Consider the following 20957-nt stretch of genomic DNA (forward strand, 5'->3'; position numbering starts at 1 on the left):
TATCGAACTAGCACTTTGATATTGTTTTGATTGAGAAACCCCTAGCGGACAATGTTACATGTTGTGTGTTTAAAGGTTCACGTTTAAGTTAGACTTAGGGTAGCAAGAGTACAGGGTAGTGTGTGTGTTTGTGAGTATGTGATGTACGTGGAAGAGAGAAGGCACAGGAAGCTGGTTGTGGTGCTGGACCGGAGACAAAGGCGTTCAAGTGAAAAGGGGCAGTAATGTATTTGACCTGCTCTGTGATAAATGAAGCACTATAGGAAGCCAGGAGGAGGATCAGAGTCCCTGAGAAAACACTTGACTAGACATGGAACCAGAAAGTAATCCTACCTCACCTGGTCCACCTCCATAGTTTCATGGGAAGCACTGGTTTACATAGCTTGACTGAGAATTTCAAGCCTTAAAGAAGCACACAAATCAATATTTCACAACAGTGTGTGATGGTAGTTTTGGTTAGCTTCTAGCTGCTGCTCTGGTTTTACGGCTCTCAATTCGCTGTTTTATTTCTATCTCATTGTTCTCGTCACCTTGGTTCAGCTGCGGCACTGAAATAACCCAGATAGAGCCACGGCAAATACAGTTCAGCGCAAGGTTACGTCACACTAGTGTCTCCCTCCTTTCCATGTCCCAAAGACTACAAACCTACTCTATTAATCATACTTACATTAAATACGCACACATTCACATACCATCCTCTACACCAAGCCTCTCTAAGCCACAATCCATTATTCATTAGCCTTGCTGGAGCTGGTACGCATAGTGCACTCGCCACTCCCCAACTCTAACTGGATGTTGGTGTGTTATCAGCATATCTGCTAAACAAGAGCACCTCCTTAACAACCGGTCACATAACTCAGGTCAACTGGTGGACTGCAACAAGCCGTTCTGCCTCGAGACAAGTGTGAGCGAGTGAGATCCATTCTTTATGGGGGACATCAGCTTGCTTGCAAGATAGACAGCACTGTATGCTCACAAAAGACGCACACTGACACTTACCACGATTATGTAACCTCACATGAGCCTATACAAGGGAATACCACTACATTTGAACACAGAGAGACGCTATTCCCCGTGCCTTCAGACCGTTTAGTCCGTGTCAGTGAACATGTTAGAGAGTTCGTCCTGCCCTCTGATGCGGGGTGTTGCAATATGAAGAGTACCGCAGAGAGAAAACTGCAAAAAAGATGAGGACACTGGTAAACGACGATAAACGGAGCAGACAGTGGTTCTTATAGGACTGGAATTTGTAGATCGTGACTAATAAAACTACTGCAACGTAAATAAGTAAAAAGACAAAATGGATATAGGGTAAAACATATAAGGTCTTTCTTACTGAAGCAGCTCCTAACTCTACAATGGTAAACGTCACACTAGCATTGCTTTTGTGTCTTCACTTTGTCAATTGACAATCGTGAGGTTTCACTCCGTTTTATAGCATCAAATAACAAATTAAAAACAAGCATGTTGGAAAAATTCACCATCAGTGTGAGCAGAACAACCTAAATAACAGAAACAGACCTAGAGAAAAAATATATATGACATGCACTGTGGCTTTTTAATTTAGTCCATGTCCCATCTGCTAACATGGAGAAGGTGGGATTTATGCACATATACTGCAGTCAACCACAAGAGTGCAGTGGAGGGTCTTTGGCTTCACTTTTGGAGAGAAGTCATGTCGGCATATACAGTCTACGGTTGGTGCAGAAGCAACCCTGAGTGTAAAGGTGCAGGAGGTTTGATTCCTTAGCAGGTGAAAAGAAACAGTTGGTGGTGAATGGAGTGGACGATCCCGATCAGGAGCCCAATTCACGTAATGTATTATATAGTTTCTGCCCTTTTTTTCCTAAACTTGGTCAGTGCCAAGAGTGAAGATGGCAAATAATAATCCTCTGACTGGGCTGGGGGTGACAATCAACATGAAAACCAGCTGAGACCTTTTTAAAAAATGGTCAAATCATGGCTTTGATATGCTGACATAGCTGGATACAGCCAATTAAAAATGCCATTGGCTAGGTCCTCGCCCCCCTTTACTTGTCTCTGCTCGACACTACACAACAACAGATGGAGGATTCAACTCAGTGAAGCATTACACCTAAGGCGTAATAGCACCATTCACACTACATGGTGATCACTCATTGGGTTTTTGCAGGCGACTCAGAAACACAGAATTACAGAGGAATACCAATGAATGTCAGCACTCGAATGTGACCCCTCTTGCCACCGGACAGGTTTGTGTGAACTCCCCATCCACTACTGTCCTGAATATAAGAGAAAAGTTCCACCTCCAAAAAGGTGCGTGTGAGAACATCCCGCATATTTTCTAGACATAATGGTACATTTTCTGAATAGGAAGTGGGTCCTTTTAACCTCCTGTGAAAAGAAAGATGCTTAAATAAACAGATGGACAGACATGCACGTCGAGCATTATTCATGCGGTGGGATGTCCCTAGATGAATCCCAGTGTGTAAATGTCATCAGTAAATGTCAATAGCTTTTTGAGGCCTGTCCTGAGGACATGCAGCCCGGCATATGGGCAGCGGGACTCAGACGTACCTCCATTTCCCACCACGTCATCTATTCTTAATCTACTTTAAAGACCTCATCTGTTCATGTGATGAATTAAACAGCACATGAGCGAGAGTCTTTTGACAAGTGGGAAGCAGAAAAGGAGGACAGATATGATCACGAGGTGAAAAGCTATCCACTTCAGTAAAAGGACGTTAGAAAGAAAAGATAACTCCTCTCTTACTTTAATATATGATGACATACACTTGTCAAGGAGAGGAGCATGAAACAGTTGTTATGGAACTTTTTACTCAGAAGTTAACACTGGAAAACACTGGAGATATGCTCGCTGTTCAAATCCTTTTTAACTGTGCTTCTCAAGGATACTCTTTCAATAAAGGGACAAATCCTTGCTCCGTATTTGCACAGATGCCAGGTGCCTTAAAAGAGCTTCAGAATGACTGATGTATTCACACAGTGCTCTTACCTCAATGTAAGCAGCAACCCTCGGGTAGACCCTGTAAGGCGCCAGCAGGTGGGACAGAGGTGTGGTGCAGGGGAAGCTGGTGGTCACAGCGTGGCTCACTTCTGGAAGAGAAAACACCTTGAAGCCAAACGTCTCGTACAGCTTCTGCAGCTCTTCATCCGGCTTCTCTTCACCCTCGCACAGGACACTGCCCACCACGTAGCGACACTTCTCTGACGGCCTCTGAAGGGAGAGAGAGGTGGTATGAATGGATAAACCATCAAATGAAAAGTACAAAAAATACTAAACCCTTCAATGGGTCACTTCACACCAGTGGATTCCCATTGTTCTTTAAAAAAGACCATCTCCTGCTGTTGGAAGAAACAGGCATTTTTCATTCACTTGTACTGTATTTTTGTACTGTAGCATGTTTCTGTGGGATTTGAGATGGAAATATAATGATCTATAAGTTTACTAAGTCAAATGTATTGTGCATAAGGAAATGTGACAAGTTGAATTAGACACATTCAAAAAAGTTTGTAAACTCCGAGAGCACCCAGACAGTGCATACCGCCTCCAAGCTGATTGCCGACTTAATGGGCATATTGCATTGCCTGTGCATGTAAACATCCAGATCATTATCTGGATCGGCATCAAATTCCAACTGTTCATATTAGCACTCTACATTTGCCTAAATGTTTTTGTGAAGATCTCTGGATTATTTCTTCAGGAATGCACATTACATAACCACATTAAAGAAAGGAAAATTAAATCCTTTATCCACCCCATTAATGTAATCAACTCCAAATGTTAATGTGTTCTTTATTGGCCCACCCTTCTAAGTTTTGAGAAATTCAGTAGTTTTTAAATAATCCTACCAGAGGAAAAGCAAGCAGACAAATGGCAAAGAAGACATAACCACCTTAACAAAGATACAGTAGCAAGATGGTTTTAAGGATGTAGAAAATGTGTCTCTCTAATTTGAGGATATGGAACCAAGTGTTTCACCACACGTCATATCCCAGATAAATAGTTGCAGCTAGTTTGTGTAATTCTTTTATTATTCATTATTATTATAACGAACAATAGGCCTTTAAATTAAAAAGAGATGTCCACAGATAGACGGAGCATTAGAGGATACAACCGAAGTTATTGTTGTGTCAGCACATATGTAGGATGTAAAAATAGAAGCCGTTTGATTTAAACTTGCGGAGACGTTGCACCTTCACGTAGTCGGAAGTGTCTCCGGACAGACGGCTGTCGGCTCTGGTGAACATCCCGTTGCAGATATCCAACAGCCAGGTCTCATATGCGGTAGCTCAAATTGCATCCATGCTGGAGAGCAGGAATGCAATTTGAGAAAAGACTAATGGTTTTAGATTTTGGATTTCATCAAAGTCACTTAGGTTTTACACAAATTGGCCTAAGGGTGTTTATAATGCGTCAATTTGTGTTCATTTGTGTCTCTATAACAGATCGAGTTATCAGTAAGAAGAGGATCTGACAGAGATTATCCCACTCAGATCTGTTTGCTTACACTTTGTCTGAAAAGCTTCAGATGGAGAGTGGGAGCTGCTGTTAAACGACCAAGACAGCAATGGGGTTTTTTATGTTTTTGTGAACATTTCTGCATTTTCAACACCCTACCACAGAATTATAGCTGTCTAAATAAAATGTTTCCAACTTACAGGCAGCAAAGGGTCAAATATATTACTATCATTCATTTAAAAATAACTAAAATCATTCTTTGGATGTAAGGATTAAATGAAGAATGTAAAAATGATACTAATGAGTGATATTCTACTGACACAACAAACATAAATCTAATGTGTTGGGAATCGTTATGGGCTGGGGACTTGGTTAATGAACTTAAAAATAAATATAAAATCTATATGATTCATAGTAAACAGGTTCAAATAGGTACAATAAAATCTTCCTTTGAGACCTGCTGCTGGTTTCTGCTCAATGACACTGTCCGTCTGTGGAGGGCTGGCACTGAAGGGGCACAGATGGGATCCAGCCACACTCATCTTCGTGTCCCTAGCACCCTCTCATAATTATCACATCTAAACGCCACAACCCCCTCTTCTTTTCTTTCTCGTTTCTAATATCCACAATGATTATTTGGCTTTTACTACACTACACCGTTCCCACGGCCCTACTTTGTTCGTACTGCAGTTTTTTGCCATAACTCAGCATCGTTGGCTGATTGTGAGGCACCAAGCCAGAGATAAATCTATTTGATCATCCCACCCCTGAACCTCAGTGTCTCTTAATGTCTGCATCGTGTGGGTAATAATAATGACTGACAATGCCGGTTCAGCATGAGCAGATAATCTCTACTGTCACCTGACAGCGATGCTACCGTGTTCAGCAGTGAGTCAGGCGACCCAGATCAACCATCAGACAGACACGATTACTGATGCGCTGTGACAATGTCAGCATCTTCTTTCAAGTAATATAATGTAGATTTACATTTACTGTGTGTGATTTATTACACATATGTAAAAAATTTGTTTTTCAATGATTCACATTCGAACCCTATTGATGAGATTGCATACCTCAGCCGACAGTCCTCTTCCTTAACCACATTAAAATCCACACACTTATAAGGATCAGACTCCCAAACATACCCGGTTTGTTTCCTCTAGATCCATGAATCATTCCCTGGAAAATGGGTGAAAGTCAAAAAACATCTGTTAAATAAAGAGAATTTTTGTTTTCCTGGATCTGCCCCCTGACTCAGATCCGCACCAAACTTTAATCGAGTTCTTTCTTTGGTCAAGCCCCACCCCTCCACAACATTTCGTGGCAATTAGTTGAATCGCTCTTTTTGCATCCTGTTAACTACCAAACAAACACACAAACCATCGCAGACGAAAACATAACCTCCTTGGCAGTTAAAAACATTACAGTGGAGTCAGCCCTTTAAGAAGATTCATTATTGATATGATGGCAAAGATATCTTAGCAATGCCTTAAATCCTCGTGCTGACAATCTTTGCTAATAACCAAGAAATGTATTAGAGATCCACAAGTGATGAACTCCCAAAGCATCTATTATAAAATAATATATTCTATAGGGGGAGATATTGGGAGGTGTAATGGTACCTGCAGATGAAACATTAAGGCTATGTGGGCTGAAAATGTAACCGAGGCAAGTAAATGCCTGAGGGAACTATTAAGAAAAGTATATAATTCAGGTGCTGGTATAAAATCATTTCATAAATATACGTAAGCCTCAAACCTATAGAATAAGGCAGAAGAAAGAAGGAGGGATAATTATATGTTAGGAAAAATTGACAAAATGCAAGTATCAATGTAAGTTTACAAGCTCATAGCAGTGGAAGAAGTTTGGATAGAAATCTTAATGAGGTTTTTTATTACACTCTCTCAGAAATCCCACTATGATGGTAACTTCCCTGACTGCAGCACAAACTGTGGTAAGCAAAATGCAAACAACCACTGCATTTTCTGAGACTGCCACATTATATTGCCCCATATAGAAGACTTATTGGAGAGGGATACACAATGCAGTAAATGTATAATGCATGTAAAATGAAAATGAACATACTGCTGGGAACAAACAAACACCTTTACCAGGAAGATAGCCCGCTTTTGGATGCATTAACTGACATTATAATGAAGATTTACAAAATTAAGAAAAAAGCTTTTTTCAATCATAAATTGGAACAAGTTGCTTCACAATGTGAAAACTGGGTTGACTATATAACATCCTATGGGCATTGTCTTCTTTTCATAAATAAATGATATTGTAATGCACATACTTTTTTTTCCCCTTCTTTCTTTTGTCTTACATGTGCATACCTTCGGTAATACTATATCTTAGTGAATACATGATATACAGATACATCTAATGGAGATGTTGATTTAAATGATATAAAATAATATACGTTGGTAACCGGATATAGCAATATGTGGATCAAAAAGCTTGGCACAGAATTGTTCCTATACAAATGTTGTTTGAACAATTTGGGTATAGTCATCGAGTAGTCTGCGTACAGTGTTCATTTTTGGTCTTTACAGAAATGTTTGGAGCTTAAAAAAGTTTTTACAGTTTTTACGAGCTCGGTTAGTAATTCATTGCTCCTCTCTGTGTCCCTATCATTTGTGCTGCACGCTGCCAACCAGATCGGGTAAAACCAAGCGCGCCCCGAGATCTCCTCCGGCTCTCCATACATTGACTAAGTTTACAAATTCTGTTGTTTTAACACAGTCTGGGCTTACACATTGTCCCATGACAGTGCATGTGTGTGTGTGTGTGTGTGTGTGTGTGTGTGTGTGTGTGTGTGTGTGTGTGTGTGTGTGTGTGTGTGTGTGTGTGTGTGTGTGTGTGTGTGTGTGTGTGTGTGTGTGTGTGTGTGTGTGTGTGCCTATCAGCACGCGCAAGAGAGAAGGAAAGCAAGTGGAGTCAGTAGGAGCTGAATTATCAATGACTGCGCAGCTATGAAGAAAGATTTAACTCATTTGGAAAAGTATTAATCATTATGTGGTAATCAGAATTGATCTGATTGGCCATTCAAAAATAATCTACGTTTAAACTGAAGCGGGTCAGAGACGTGTGTCGGAGAGAGAGAGAGAGAGAGAAAAGAGAGCAGCGGAGTCCCTGTGTCTGTGAGCAATGTGATATTGTCCTTATCTTAAAAACTGCTGTTTTCCCTCAAGGCCTGGGACTCTCATAGAGAAGCTACGCAATTCAGTTATAGTAGTCGACCGTCAATTTGGCCAGGGACAAACGTGATCACTATAAGCCATTTCCAGTGTATTACAAAAACAATCTTTACTGTAATAGGCTATAGTCATTATCATTGTTGATTTTAGCATCTAGCTCAAAGTATTGCTGTGCCTATCATGACAACATACTAACTTAAAAATAATTTAAATTGGTGTTTTAATTATTCATTAAAAATGATTCCACAATTTATTTTCACTCAATTCATTTCAATATCTCAATGGCTTACTCTTCATTCATAAAAACAATTTAATTACAAATTATTTAATATAAAATTAATTAAAATAACCAGTTAGCTTTGAGTCAACAAAATACAACCTTGATATTACACGATTATATTATCGTCACTATATTAATACTAAATTGCCCTATATGCCATACCAACATGACTTTTTAGCGCCTTTATTTCTTTGCCTTTGTTTGGAATCTGAACTGTTTTTATATTTTTTCAGGGATTTGTCTGCATCGCCCTTTTCCCTGCATGAACAAATCAAATGTATGGGGCTGTCAACAAGGCTTCTGTATGTAGCTGCTCCCTGTCAACACTGGTGGTCTTTGATAAGACACAACAATAACCATTCAAACACAAAGGGGATAACAACTGTCCTCCCACAGACTTGCTCCAGTATCTCCCCATCTCGCTACATCTCTCATGCTCTCCGCACTGATAGACTGGAGTGTGTTAGCTAAACCAGTAGTTCACTAATGATATCATTCAGGGCTCCAGCTATCAGTCACATCCCACACAGTGGTAAGAACAAACAGCCGCCCTGACTGCATCTCATCTCTGTTTCCCCCCAGATAACACACCCCGGAGACATACAGGCAATTAGGAGAGAGAGAGGAACACCACTCCATGTACTTGACTTGTCTTGTCTTTCCCCACCGCAATTGTTTTGTTTAAGTCTGAAATTCGAACAGAACCAAAAGGTAGAAATTCTCCGATGCCGTCCAAGCCCGGGCAGCGGCTCTCGAGAAGTCAGCCACTGCTGCAAGAGCGGGCGTTGAAAGACAGCGTGTGAACCGAGGAAGGCCGACTGTGTCTTTTGATCGGCTCAGGTGAGAAGCAGAAAAAACTGATGCATTTGGTTTCTATACCAAGCTGGAGAAACCCAATCAAGTTAACACTGACTTGCAACTGAATGCAACTACCTGCATGATTTGAATAAAAAGAAATCGCCGGAATACGTCTCTGCTGATTATATGTGCGACAACTGTTCATTTCCTATATCTCCCTATGCTAAACAGGCTCATTAAATCAGAGGGAAAAAAAGGTGCACACTACTCCAGGTCTCCAGGGACCTGTTAGGAAAAAAGGTAATTTCAAAAGCAATTCTTTGCTTGAGGCTACAGGGGCCATTTTTTGATGGATGCGCTCTCCAACAATAAAAAAAAGGTAAAGCTGACAGAGGTAATTCTTTATTAGGAGACACGTAATGAGGATTAACTCTCTTCATTCAGCGATCTTTCCGTTCAGATACACCCCTATTTTTCTACTTCTCATGCTCTCTATCTTCCCAACGTCCTCCTGTGTGTTGTTTGTCCCTATTGGTCTGTCTCTCCTGTCTGTGTGTGTTGGACTTGCTGGGCGTGGCTTTGGGATACCTGCTCCCAGCATCTCTCCAGCACAGCTCAGACTTGCTTAGAACTTAACCTTGGTACAAGAGTTGGCTTGTCAAATAACACCATTTTTTAATGAGCAGCTATTAATAGTTACTTTTAATGGGAACTTGAGAGATGTTTCACTTGTGACTCTCTAACACAAGACGTTTTTGCACATTAAATCATCTATATACCTGTCACACGTGTTGGAAGAGGAGTCAAGGTGGTTTTTAAACGCCATGTTTTTTTACACATTCTGACTTCAAAGCACAAGAACACATCAAAGAACAAGGACTTCCCATCTAAGGTACAGTAATGGGACTTTCCGAGGAGCATCTGGACGTACATTTAATAACTCTGTGGAGAGGGTTATGTTTTCTGTTTGTTCGTTTGTTTGTTTGTAGGATTACGCAAAAAGATGGACTACCACACAACATGGTGGACAGATGCGCTATAGGACAGGAAGGAACCCATCACATTGGAAAAGGTGCAGACGTGTTTCATCATTTTCTTCAACATTCTTGTATCTTGAAAGATCTGATTAAATAAAAATCAGGCATAGTGTGTGAGTGTGTGAAATTTAGTGTTGATCTAATTTAAAATATAGTGAATTTAAATGTGGATTAATGAGGAGACTGTTTGGCCATTCTAGTTCAGACAAATTAATTATGTTGTAGTGAACCTCCCTTTGTTTGTTCTTTCTACTTTTTTCTCTAGTCCAGTCAATTAAAAATCCTAAGCATTTTTTCCACTCTCGGGCTTGCACCTCCTTCCTGACTATCAGCACTTGGGAGAAATTGTTTGAATGCTTGACGACAGGATGTTAATGAATGTACCATACTCAGACTGACGGAGTATCAACACCATCCTCCTTCAAACACATCTAACAGGCGAACAATCTACGAAATGTGAAGCTAAATAAGTAGAGCAGGAGCGATTAAGACTGAAAGAGGATAACATCTGGTCTCCCTGTGAATGAACCATATAAAACATGTTAAGGAAACATAGAAGCTCCGTTATGAAAAATGAGGGACTTTAAAAAGGTTACCTTGCATATATTTGCCATTAAACAACTAGAAACTAGAGAAAAAGATGAAAAATACGCAGCAGCCATCAAAATGTTAACATAGTGTGTCAGTCATTGTGAAGTGGTCCGGTGAAGCGTTTTTTTTTCATGTGTGCCCTTCATGTGCTCTCTGGCAAAGTGTGATTTCCCTTACGCCAGAGCAGCATTACGAAGCTTTGATTGTACGAGGGTCATTCGCTTTCAACATGATGAGCCTCTCCGGACGTCAACACCATCTTCACATCAACGTCAGCAGTGAGGCACGATAAGCAGCAAATGCAGCATTCATAAAAAAAAACATAAAGTTTGTGAAGAACAGATAACGGGCCCCCCCCCAAAAAGAAAGAAATCAAATTTCATCAACAGTTCAATTGCACTGGATGAGTGAGCTGCACAAACAATACACATCACTGCCTCTGCTGGAGAGTTTCCTCGCCCTCTCTCGGTCTCTGCTCAGTGGCTCACAGTATCGTCTTCTCTCTGCAGCCGGAACACTGAGACAGATGGTGTTTAGGGCATTTCCACGAACCAGCACAAGAGCCTGACACATGTGGAGCAAGAAGAAGGGAAGACTACGGGATAAGCAATCTCTCAACAAGAGTTGTCTCTTGCCTCAGTGTGTCAGAGCGATAACCTGTCTCAGCTGATTGAAAGCCACCCACCTCACCACCAGCCTCGCACTCCTCTCCCCACAGGCAGGCAGCCGAGGCAGCCGAGACAAAGTCACTAGGAGGGAAAAATTGAAACTAATAGGGCTGCACAGCACTGGCACCACAGGTATGCTGTCACGGGCTGTAGCCTTTGCAGTATGGGCAAGAATGCTTAACCAAACAATTGAGCTGAAATGATTTATTTTGAAATTTGGTTCCAAAGTGAAGTCAACTTTACGGATTTAACATCAAACCACTTAAATACATCATTGCTGGAAATAACTGTGAAAATAAACTTAAGATTCATTCAAACCAACAAGTGAAAATGTGTCTTGTTTTGCAAGGGGTGGGGGGGCTCAAGCGTCCAAATCAGATTACACATTGCAGTGATGAGGCCCCCATGGCCCCTTGAGGCAGGAGCCAGTGGAGATCTTCTGGGTTTTTTTCTGTCTCTTTTTCACCAAGTGCAGCCCAATCCCTTTAGGCTGTGCTCAGACTTAGCTGGTAATTACACATGGCATCCTGGGAGTTCTAGCATGTATAATTACTGGCGAGGATAAGCAGCCTGCTGGAGGCAGGACACAGTTTTCCTTTGCCACAGTCGTGCTGCTGGTTCACCGCTCCTCGGGCCAGCTGGACACAGTGTGGCACTCCTCCAGCCAAATGTCACAGAGCGGGGAGATAATCTCGCCTAATAGGAGATATGAATGAATCCCTCCCTTCTCTGCCTAGGCTTCCTTCCTCTTCTACAAAATGTTCCAACTCTTCCTCCACCTCCTTTCTGCGCTGATAAATATTTGGCTCTGTAATCCAATATCCTGCGCATCATAACGGCGGCTAAAGAGCCAATGCATGTCACAGGAATGATGTTGCGATAGATTTAAAGATATTCTTCACCCTCTTGTTTCACTGAGAAATTGCAGCATGTCACCTTGTTGAGTAATGTATCTTTTTTTCCCAGCACAGTTGGTGAAAACGAATCAAGAGGGCATCCTAAAAGTACACTGAAACGGTTGTGTTCAGGATAAAAAAGATTTTAGAGATTCAGTCTGGAATGCTTCTGCTTTATTTTTGCAGCGATTCCCTCAGTGTGGAGATGTTCATAAACGTTAATGGGGCGCCTTACAACGGGGAGAGCCAGCGTGTCCACAATCTCACATAATATTGACTTGAAGACCTGCGGGACCACATTTCAGAGTATCAACGTATTTATTTCTCATTTTATATCCCCCTTTAAAGCAGCAGCTCCCAGCCAGAAGCCTCCCTTTCATGTTGTTGCCGTCGACAGACAGACAAGCGGCAGTAAAATGCTAATAAATTTGACTGGGAGTGTGGCGATGCTCCGCGCTCTGATCTGAAATTCCGATTGATGAATCGGAGCACTGCGAGCCTCTCAAGGTGAGTCAGACTCCTACCAATCTATCCCCCTCTTGCAAGGCGGCTGCACACCTCGCCTCATCTCTCACTGCCACTCCCATCTACGTCTACACGTGACATTTCATTTTCTCCTGCTTGTCATAGGGAGCTGTGAGAGGGTTTGCTCCAGAAGCTAAAACAAAGTGGGGAATTCGCTTGATCAGAGGAGGAACCAAACAGCAGCTCGGGTTTAGCCTCGATACAGACGTAACGTAATATCAGTGTCGGAGGCAGCTGCTGTTGCTGCGTATAATTCCATGGAGTGTGGACAGACTTTGATCATATCCACTACAGGCAGCGTTGCAGTTAAGGGAATGCTCTGTGTTTACTGACAATTATATCCACTGAATTGACTGAATCTTTACATTTCCTCACTCTCGGACAGCTTATTGTTCCATCCCTCCCTGGCCAGTGGGCATTCACTGCTGTTAATAATGCATTTAGCTGTGGAGATTCCTTGCAGACGGACCGCCTGCTGTGCTTTATCCATTCTGGGATTTGTTCAATATTTTTGTCAAATCCCCATTACAGCTGAGCCTGAGGCAGCTCTGCCTCCAATGGTTTGGTGAGTTTAGAGTTTAACCTCCAATCTGTTGCGGGTCACTGCCCAGTTGACTGATGCCTGTGAGGAAAAAAAGCTGCTAAACTGTCCAATCCCTGAGGAGGCGTGGGTGATAATTACTTCTGGCTATTGTGAGCGAACGTGCAAACACACACATGCGTGAATGGACATAAATAAGGTCCTTTAATGTCTCATCAGATTGAGGTGAAGCCTTTATCAGTGCAGACAATAGATGGTACACAAAGAAGGCCGACGCACCTCTACCTTCTCCATCTATTCAGAATTAAGCTAAAATATTCTGCATATGAACACTGCTATTTTGGGCATTTGGAGCCGGAGTCTGCACAGTAGCGATCAGGGGACGGAGACCTGGTAGCAAAGTTCCATTGATACACACACATGAACAATCAAGAGTGAGTCTCAGCTGTCAAAAATGACGATTCAGCCCGTTTTTTTGTGTTATTAGAAACACCAAAAATGACATAAACCATCTTTGAGGTTTATTTGACGTGTACTTTTTTGTTTGTTCCATGTCCCATCCACTAACACGGAGGAGGTGGGATTCCTGACTATATTGCAGCCAGCCACCAGGTGGCAATCGAGACGCTTTGGCATCACTTATGGGGACCAGTCACCTCATCCATCTTCACACACAGTGCAGACCCCAATTCACTAATAACCAGACCAATAACAGATCACAGCTGTCTGACTGATAGAAAGACAACAGATTTAGCTGCTATAACACAAGTCTACTCTTTGATCAGTTGGTGTGAGTTTAGAATCTTGATGCTCGGGACACAGAGTCGTGCTGGCTTTTATTACAGTCATTAAACAGGGACTACGTTACAACTCAAATGCAAGTTGAATGCAAAATGACTCCAGAGGCAGGAGCGCGTAACACAGGACTGACAGTGACCAATTAATACACAGCCACTGGTGCAGGTTTGGAATCCAGATTTACTTTTTTGTTATGAAACTAGTTGTTGTTTCTGCTAGAATGATGTGAGGCTGAGTCACACTGCTTATATTATTATTTTAATTTTTTTTAAGATCAATGAGGTTTCAAGGAGGCTTCTGCCTCCCACACAAACTCAGCTTCAATGCTAATACTGCCATCCAGTGGCCATCAGTGTAACTCTTACAGAGGACATTGGTAGTTAGCAGAGAATAAAGTACATTTATTGCAATATTTTCAGATTAAATACACATGCAGACAACTAAAATAAAGTCTCAAAACACTCCTCTGGAGTTGTTTACCTTGAGTCAGATTAAATCATCATTAAATGGCTTTCACTTGAACAGGTTTTTTCTTTTTGTTTTATACTATTACCTCTTTATCCATTTTGTTTTAGGGTTAAAATCATATCACTGTTTTAAATAGATTATTGTCTTTCAGTCATTTTTCTTTGTCGACTTTTTGAAGCACTTAATAGGAATAAAGTTATATTCATAGCAGTCAGTATTGTAAAGTAGTGTGTGTAAACCAGGCAGTGGTCTTCTTCATGCATGTGAGATGGAATTAGCTAGTTAATTACATCTGGGTGCAGAAAGGTCTGAGACTATGAGCGTCTACACTCAGACAAAGGAAAAAGGAAAAGGCACACCCTCACACCACCCAAGTTAACTTGATAAGGTGCTATCAACTTCATGATAATAATGCTGTTTGACATAATGATTACACTAAATAAACTCCAGCAATACAAGGCATTTATTGGTCTGCGACTCAGCATAAAACAATCCCCAAATTACTGTATCTGAACCACCTCTTTAACAAAAAATTTAAATTGTAAATTATAATTAAATTTGTTACTAATGCAATATTGTTCCACTCTTCCAGTGTGTAGGCCCCCCTGGGGTTGTCTGGTTGTACATCAGGTTATGGGCGGTAATAAAAATATTTCCTTTTTTGTTCTGTCAAACCTCTCAAAGAAGTTAGGCAACGTGTTTTCTTTGTGCCGTTAAGTTGTGATACAAAGACGGTGTGTTTCTGCATGAGTTAGACCAGCTATATTGGTTTTGTTTTAATGATTTTATAATGTGTCACCCCCGCAGCCTTTCATTTGTTCTTTATCTAACCTGACCCCTCGTGTTTGTTTTGACGATTTTGATCCATTGAACAGTAAACAGCTTATTTTGACTTTCCCCATCACTGGCAGCTGTTGATTCCCTCATTTCCCGATGCCTAGACCCATGTAGAGTTGTAACAACTAGACAAAGAAAAACTTGTGCTTCAAACTGAGCTGCTGAGGACTAGTTTGTGTTATTGTTTAACTTTTTGACAACTTAAGACATTTAAAAATAGTTAGCTACTGGATAAACCAGATGCAGGGGCCTTTTTAAGTTCTGAGGTCAAGTCTTAACACAGCGAGTTGCAAACTCCACTGTAAAGAACGACAAGTTGAAAAAAAGTAAGCATCCTGAGCCCATTAAAAACCCTCTCCGGGGGAACAATGTGAACAACAACTTTTATTTCACTTTACTCAAAGAGAAATACAGACAAATTATATATCATCCAAAGTTCTGTCAGAGTTGACTTTGAAGGCTGCTGGTGAGTAATCAGACCCCCGTCCTTAGTAAACTAAAGAAGGTAAACAAATTCTATTGTCCCTAAGCAAACACTGAAAAACAGCTGCTTCAGATATAAAGAGCCAGAATCAATTTAAGAATTACTAAATAGACATTTGCTCTCGTTCGATGTTACATCTACAAATGTTTGATTCAATCAGTGGCCAACAACAAACCCTGTCCATTTCCTTAGGTCAAAGGCTTATTCAGCATTTGCTGTATTAGCTCCTGAACTTTAAATCTGTTGAGTTAATACTTTTACTTGTTGCTTAATCCTTTTCTGTGATTGCCAATGTATCTTCACGAGGAAGCCGAAGTCCATACATCTTCAGAGTATATCTAAATAGAGACACAGATCCCAGGAGAGGCATTAGGTCTATATAAAAACCTCTTTGGACTGGTGGTTACAGAGACATCTGGACATCCTGTAATGGCTCATTATGATCGAGACTCACCACAAACTCTGACACAAGCAGAAAAAGTTTATAAAAAGCTCCTAGATAGACGCCAGCTGCAACTTTCCACTGGTAGAGCTCACAGTCAAGGTTTCCACTAAAAGCCTGGACTTAAAAAGGAGCGTGTGCTAAATGAAAGCAGCAGACGTAAGCAGAAAGACTAAGTACTGCCTGTGTGCAACAAATCTTTATTCCACAGAAGATAATAAAGTTATGCTTTGGCCTGACAGAATGACAGAGATCTTGTTGACTTGGTTACTGTGAACTTTTGGTTGATTTCCCAAAAGCCTCTATTTGGCCACTATGTTTGTCAGATGGTTTTAAGTCACCCAACCAGAACAAATTCAAACGTCAGCAGTTCTGTCACATGTAAGCCAAGCAGAGAAAACAAAGGGAAGTACAGGTAGTTTAGATGTTGAGTCATGGATATAAATACATGATATAACTGTATCACATTGTGCATCAGTGTTCTCCTAACCCGTATCAGCTGGACACTCGATAAACATTCCCGTCTAACAAGCAGCTGCTAAGCAGACGTCTCTTATTGACTGAAAACACAACTCGTGATGAGCAGTAAAGCAGGAGACAACCGCAGAGCTCTGCCGAGGAATGACCTAGTTTGGATCCCGGCTAGGATCCGAACGACAAAGAGAGGTCACAGTGTCAAGAGCTTGGATTTTCAGCTCAACCAGAAACCCTACATTCTCATACCTTTGTCAGCTTTTCTCAGATACCTGAGAAGAAGCATGTGTTTACCCTTCTGGTTTGGAGTCTGGTTGCCATGTCTGAGTCAGAGACCGACACGGGCTGAGGCTCACTGGAGCCACAGATGAGAAGGAAAACAAAACATCAACAGTGCAACGTGGCACAGGACAGCTGACTGGTTCCATCGTTCAGGATTAGTTGCTTTCAGAAAGGAAGCTTGTCTGTCTAACCCCTTGAGGCAAATACCGACTCAGTTACATTTCCTTGTACATGACATTACACTCTCTTATCTCACTGCCCTTCTCTGACAGAGCTGTTGTTATGTAGACACACAATAAGAAATCATTACATGACTGAAACTGTAAATATACAATATTTGCTGCATAGTCAAACTATTTGTCAGTGGTAGATAGTCAGAAAATTATCAAGCAACAATGTTGACGATCAATTGGTATTTTGTTATGCAAATGTGCCCAAGAAACACTGTGTCTTATCCGGCTGGGCAGTAAAACCAAAAATAATCACCGCAATATCAACATAACAAATCTCCACCACGTTTATTGATATGATGCTTGTGCATTTTGCATTCTCTACTCCCAAAGAAGAGTTTAAAAGAACAACCATCACTCAAAACAGAGTGTTTAACCATAGAGGAGATAATAACGTGACTTTTATCGAGACAATCATAGATCTCCGCTGACCTGAATTTTTCCCCTATCTCATTTCTTGTTACGTAAATGTGATCCATTGTTGGTTTTCTTGACCGTGAAGCGCTGAGAATGAGAAATATCTCCACGAGCTGATCTGTGTGCTGAGGTTTTCCAGTTAGTCGTTAAAGTGGGACCAGCATGTTTCACTGGAGAGACTCAATGATTCAGAGCTGATTCATTTTGAGTGACCTCTCAGACTCTGTGCAGGTCAAACTTGACATATCGGACTAACTGTAAAAAAGCTTATCAGGAGACAAAGTACATGGGAGGGGGGGGGGTTGTGGTTACGTCACGGGGTCAACACAGACTCAGGGGTCAGACTCGTGTTCTGGGATGGGATGGGGGGGTGTGGGGGGGGGCTCACCTGTTTGGGGTCATCGTAGAAGACCCCGATGGAGGTGAGCCTGGGCCCGATGCTGCAGCTCTCCGTGTAGGCGGCCCCGCAGTCCTTGTACGACCCCTCCCTGAACTTGTAGGCGATGGTCACGTTCCGGATGGGGGGGGGCCCGGTCTTGATCAGCACGTCTGACAGAAGCCCCGAGTAGACCAGGGAGCCCCCCAGCGTCACCAGCAGGCACACCAGCAGGCCCACCATCAGCAGCAGCAGGATCAGGTCGGACATGTCGGCTCCTCGGCGGCTGCACTCGATGGAGGAGGGAGAAAAAACCGGGGAAAAGGGAGAATAAGCAGCCGAAGCTACACGTCCTCCGCCGGGCTACACGCAGCGACAGGCACCGTAGCTCCCGTAGCGAGGCACCACGACACGGACACGATGTTACTCGACCTGCGAGTGTTCGATTCTCTGAGCACAGTCAAGAAAACTGTGGAGATAAGAGGGAAACACGCGTTGAGGATGAGAGAAAAACTGACAGTTTGTTTACGGTTTTTTCCCAAACACTAGGACATGCTTCCTGGATGGACCATTCCCGTGCACGGGGGGGGGGGGTCGGAATGAAAGTTTTATAAACAACCACATAAAATATTTTAATCTCAGAGCAATCACATGAACAAATATATTATGGAGTAATAAATACACATCACTCATTTGTATTCATGTCAACTGGAGCTGGTGGTCTCTATATGCGAGTTGTCGGCGGAGACACCCCTGCGTCTCATTGCTATGGTTCCACCCAGGTGGCTGGGCAGGACGAATACACTGAGCGCTAAATAAAATCCGACTGTGTGTGTTCATGATATTTCCGGTTCTGTCTGTGACTCCTGTGATCAGATGGGGGGGTTCTGCGCTACATACTGTCCGTGGTGTTTCAGAGTTTCCTGTCACGACAACACAAGAGTCCTACTGACGTCAAGCTCACCGACCTATGGAAATGAACTAAGCACAGAAGAAGCAGCCAAGATTACTCACAACTTCACAAGTTTTCCATGTGGATTCATGGGCTGCATTACAACTATGAAACGTATAGACACACACAAATATATAAATAAAACTGTCAACGTGTTCACTGGTATCTTTACAGAGGAATGTAAGAAGTGATACGTTTCATTCTCATAATCCCTTATGAGGCAAATCGACCCATTTCCGTTTTTTTATCTTTATTTTCTTGTATTATTTATTCATGTACCCAAATCTTTGATTGTTTGTATACCGTTACTTCGGGAACTTCTCTGCACTGATTGTACATTTAAATTATTTTTCAATAAGGACAAAAGTAAACTGTTGGTATTGAGTTCAATTTCAGAGAAATCCAGATATAAGCAATTTCCTCCAGCAAAGGTCTGGAACATTATATCTGACTTGAAGGAATGATGCAGTGCAAGGTGTGTTGACATACTATATGTATCAACATCTGTGTGTGGTCAACAACTGTCAAATCGAAGAAAGTACAATGCAATAGTATTTTAACAATATTTACTGTCAATTTCCGCAATGAACTGGATGAATTATTAAGTACAAAATGTAATAGATAACAGAAAAGCTTTTTTGAAATTTGCATTTTAAAATAACGTGAATAATTCTCAAAAAATAACAAAAAACTAAGTTTTTCTTCAGTCAAGTTTTTTTTTATTTTTCTTCTTTAAACCATATTCACTTTCTGTTTCAATTTTCCAAAAATGTCAACACATCTTTAACACATGCTGTTCTCCTCGTTCTTTTCCTCTTATACCTTTTGAGTTGTTCAGTGTGAAAATTTGTGGTTTAGTTTATTAAACTGCAGTTTTAGGGAGGATTTTTAAGTAACCAAGTAAGTCGTAGTCAAGGTTGTATTCAGTCTTTCCATCATCACATGCAAGTACATGAGTCATTGAGAGGAAAGATGCAGCTCAGTGGTCATCCTGTCTGGATTTTAAATGTAGGCTTTAATGAGGGTCTGAGAATAATTATCTTCTTTATCTTCTTGTTAAAATCATTTGTATTGATAAGATTTACAGATTATTTCTTATAACCTGCCTGGCATTGTTTTAACTCAGACACTGAAAATGGTCTTTTATTCTCAATGAGCTTTCCTTGTTAAATGAAAGTCAAATAATTGAATTGATCATGTTGTAAGCGGAAATGTAAAACTGGAATCTTCTAAGAGACCAAACAGGACTAAAACAAACCAGTGTTACCTTGGCATTGAACAAAAAGAGACTCACTAAGCATGTGAAGGATGTGTGTGTGTTCCTTGTGGACCATGCTGCTTTTAATGCCATAATGCATAATCAATAAAAACCCTCTTACACCAAAGCAATAATCTCTCCAATCCTTTAACCCCTAAGGATTTGTCACAGAGAACTGAGATGAACTGAGATCTTAAACACTTGTTTAAAACCACAAACTGTAGTTTTACTTGACTCAAACAACAAACACAAGACTCAGATGTTTCTCTTGGTTTTTGTTACAGGACTGTTTAATATCAATGCATTGCAAACCTCGCTGCTTTTACACAGTTGAGATTTTACATATGTAGAAGAATGTTTACTCTGCCATAAAACTTTTTTCTATAATTCTATAAATCCTGAGTTTTGTGTAGGGTGAATCATCTTCCAAGTTCTGCTCCGACATGTTTACAAATGAGCCTTGAGGACCTCAGAGTATCAAAGAGGCTGTGTTCCTTCATTTGGAGCTTACACTAATCGCTGCTGTCCCTCTTTATGGGATTTGCCGGGAACAAAGGTCTCAGTGTTGAGTCCTGGAGCTGTGCTCTTTTCTCAGTTCGCTACATTTTGCCCTGTTTTGAAAACAAAATGAGCCAGGGAACCTGTAATTGAACATCTTATATCACACATCTGGATTATTATGTCTTAACACAATGAGAAAAGGACAGGTCTACCCTGTTGAAAGAAATCTAAACATCAGATAAATAATGACTTCAACATTTAAATATACATTTTTTTTGTATTTCTCTTTTTATGAGCAGATATTTATCGTTTACTATTATCTCAAATGTGTGTCTTATCTGCACTTCTTATGTATTAATAGTTTAAACTTAATTTGTGTGCAATATGGTTAGTTCCAGAAAGACAACTCCAACCAAAGCAAACATATTTATTTCATC

At 41.1% G+C, this 20957-nt stretch overlaps 1 protein-coding gene across 1 annotated transcript in view; it reads right to left on the reverse strand.

Moving 5' to 3' along the window:
• Positions 1 to 18366, reverse strand: part of tex264a (testis expressed 264, ER-phagy receptor a) — a 66756-nt gene extending 48390 nt beyond the window's left edge. Inside the window, exons 1-2 of the mRNA XM_061069139.1 lie at positions 17822 to 18366; positions 2996 to 3217 (exon numbers count right to left, since the gene is read on the reverse strand). Coding sequence (XP_060925122.1) covers positions 2996 to 3217; positions 17822 to 18079 — 480 coding nt within the window. The 5' untranslated portion in view covers positions 18080 to 18366. The remainder of the gene's footprint in view (positions 1 to 2995; positions 3218 to 17821) is intronic.
• Between the last annotated feature and the right edge of the window lie 2591 nt (positions 18367 to 20957).

Source organism: Limanda limanda, chromosome 4, assembly GCF_963576545.1.
Source record: "Limanda limanda chromosome 4, fLimLim1.1, whole genome shotgun sequence".
In the NCBI taxonomy this organism is placed as follows: domain Eukaryota; kingdom Metazoa; phylum Chordata; class Actinopteri; order Pleuronectiformes; family Pleuronectidae; genus Limanda; species Limanda limanda.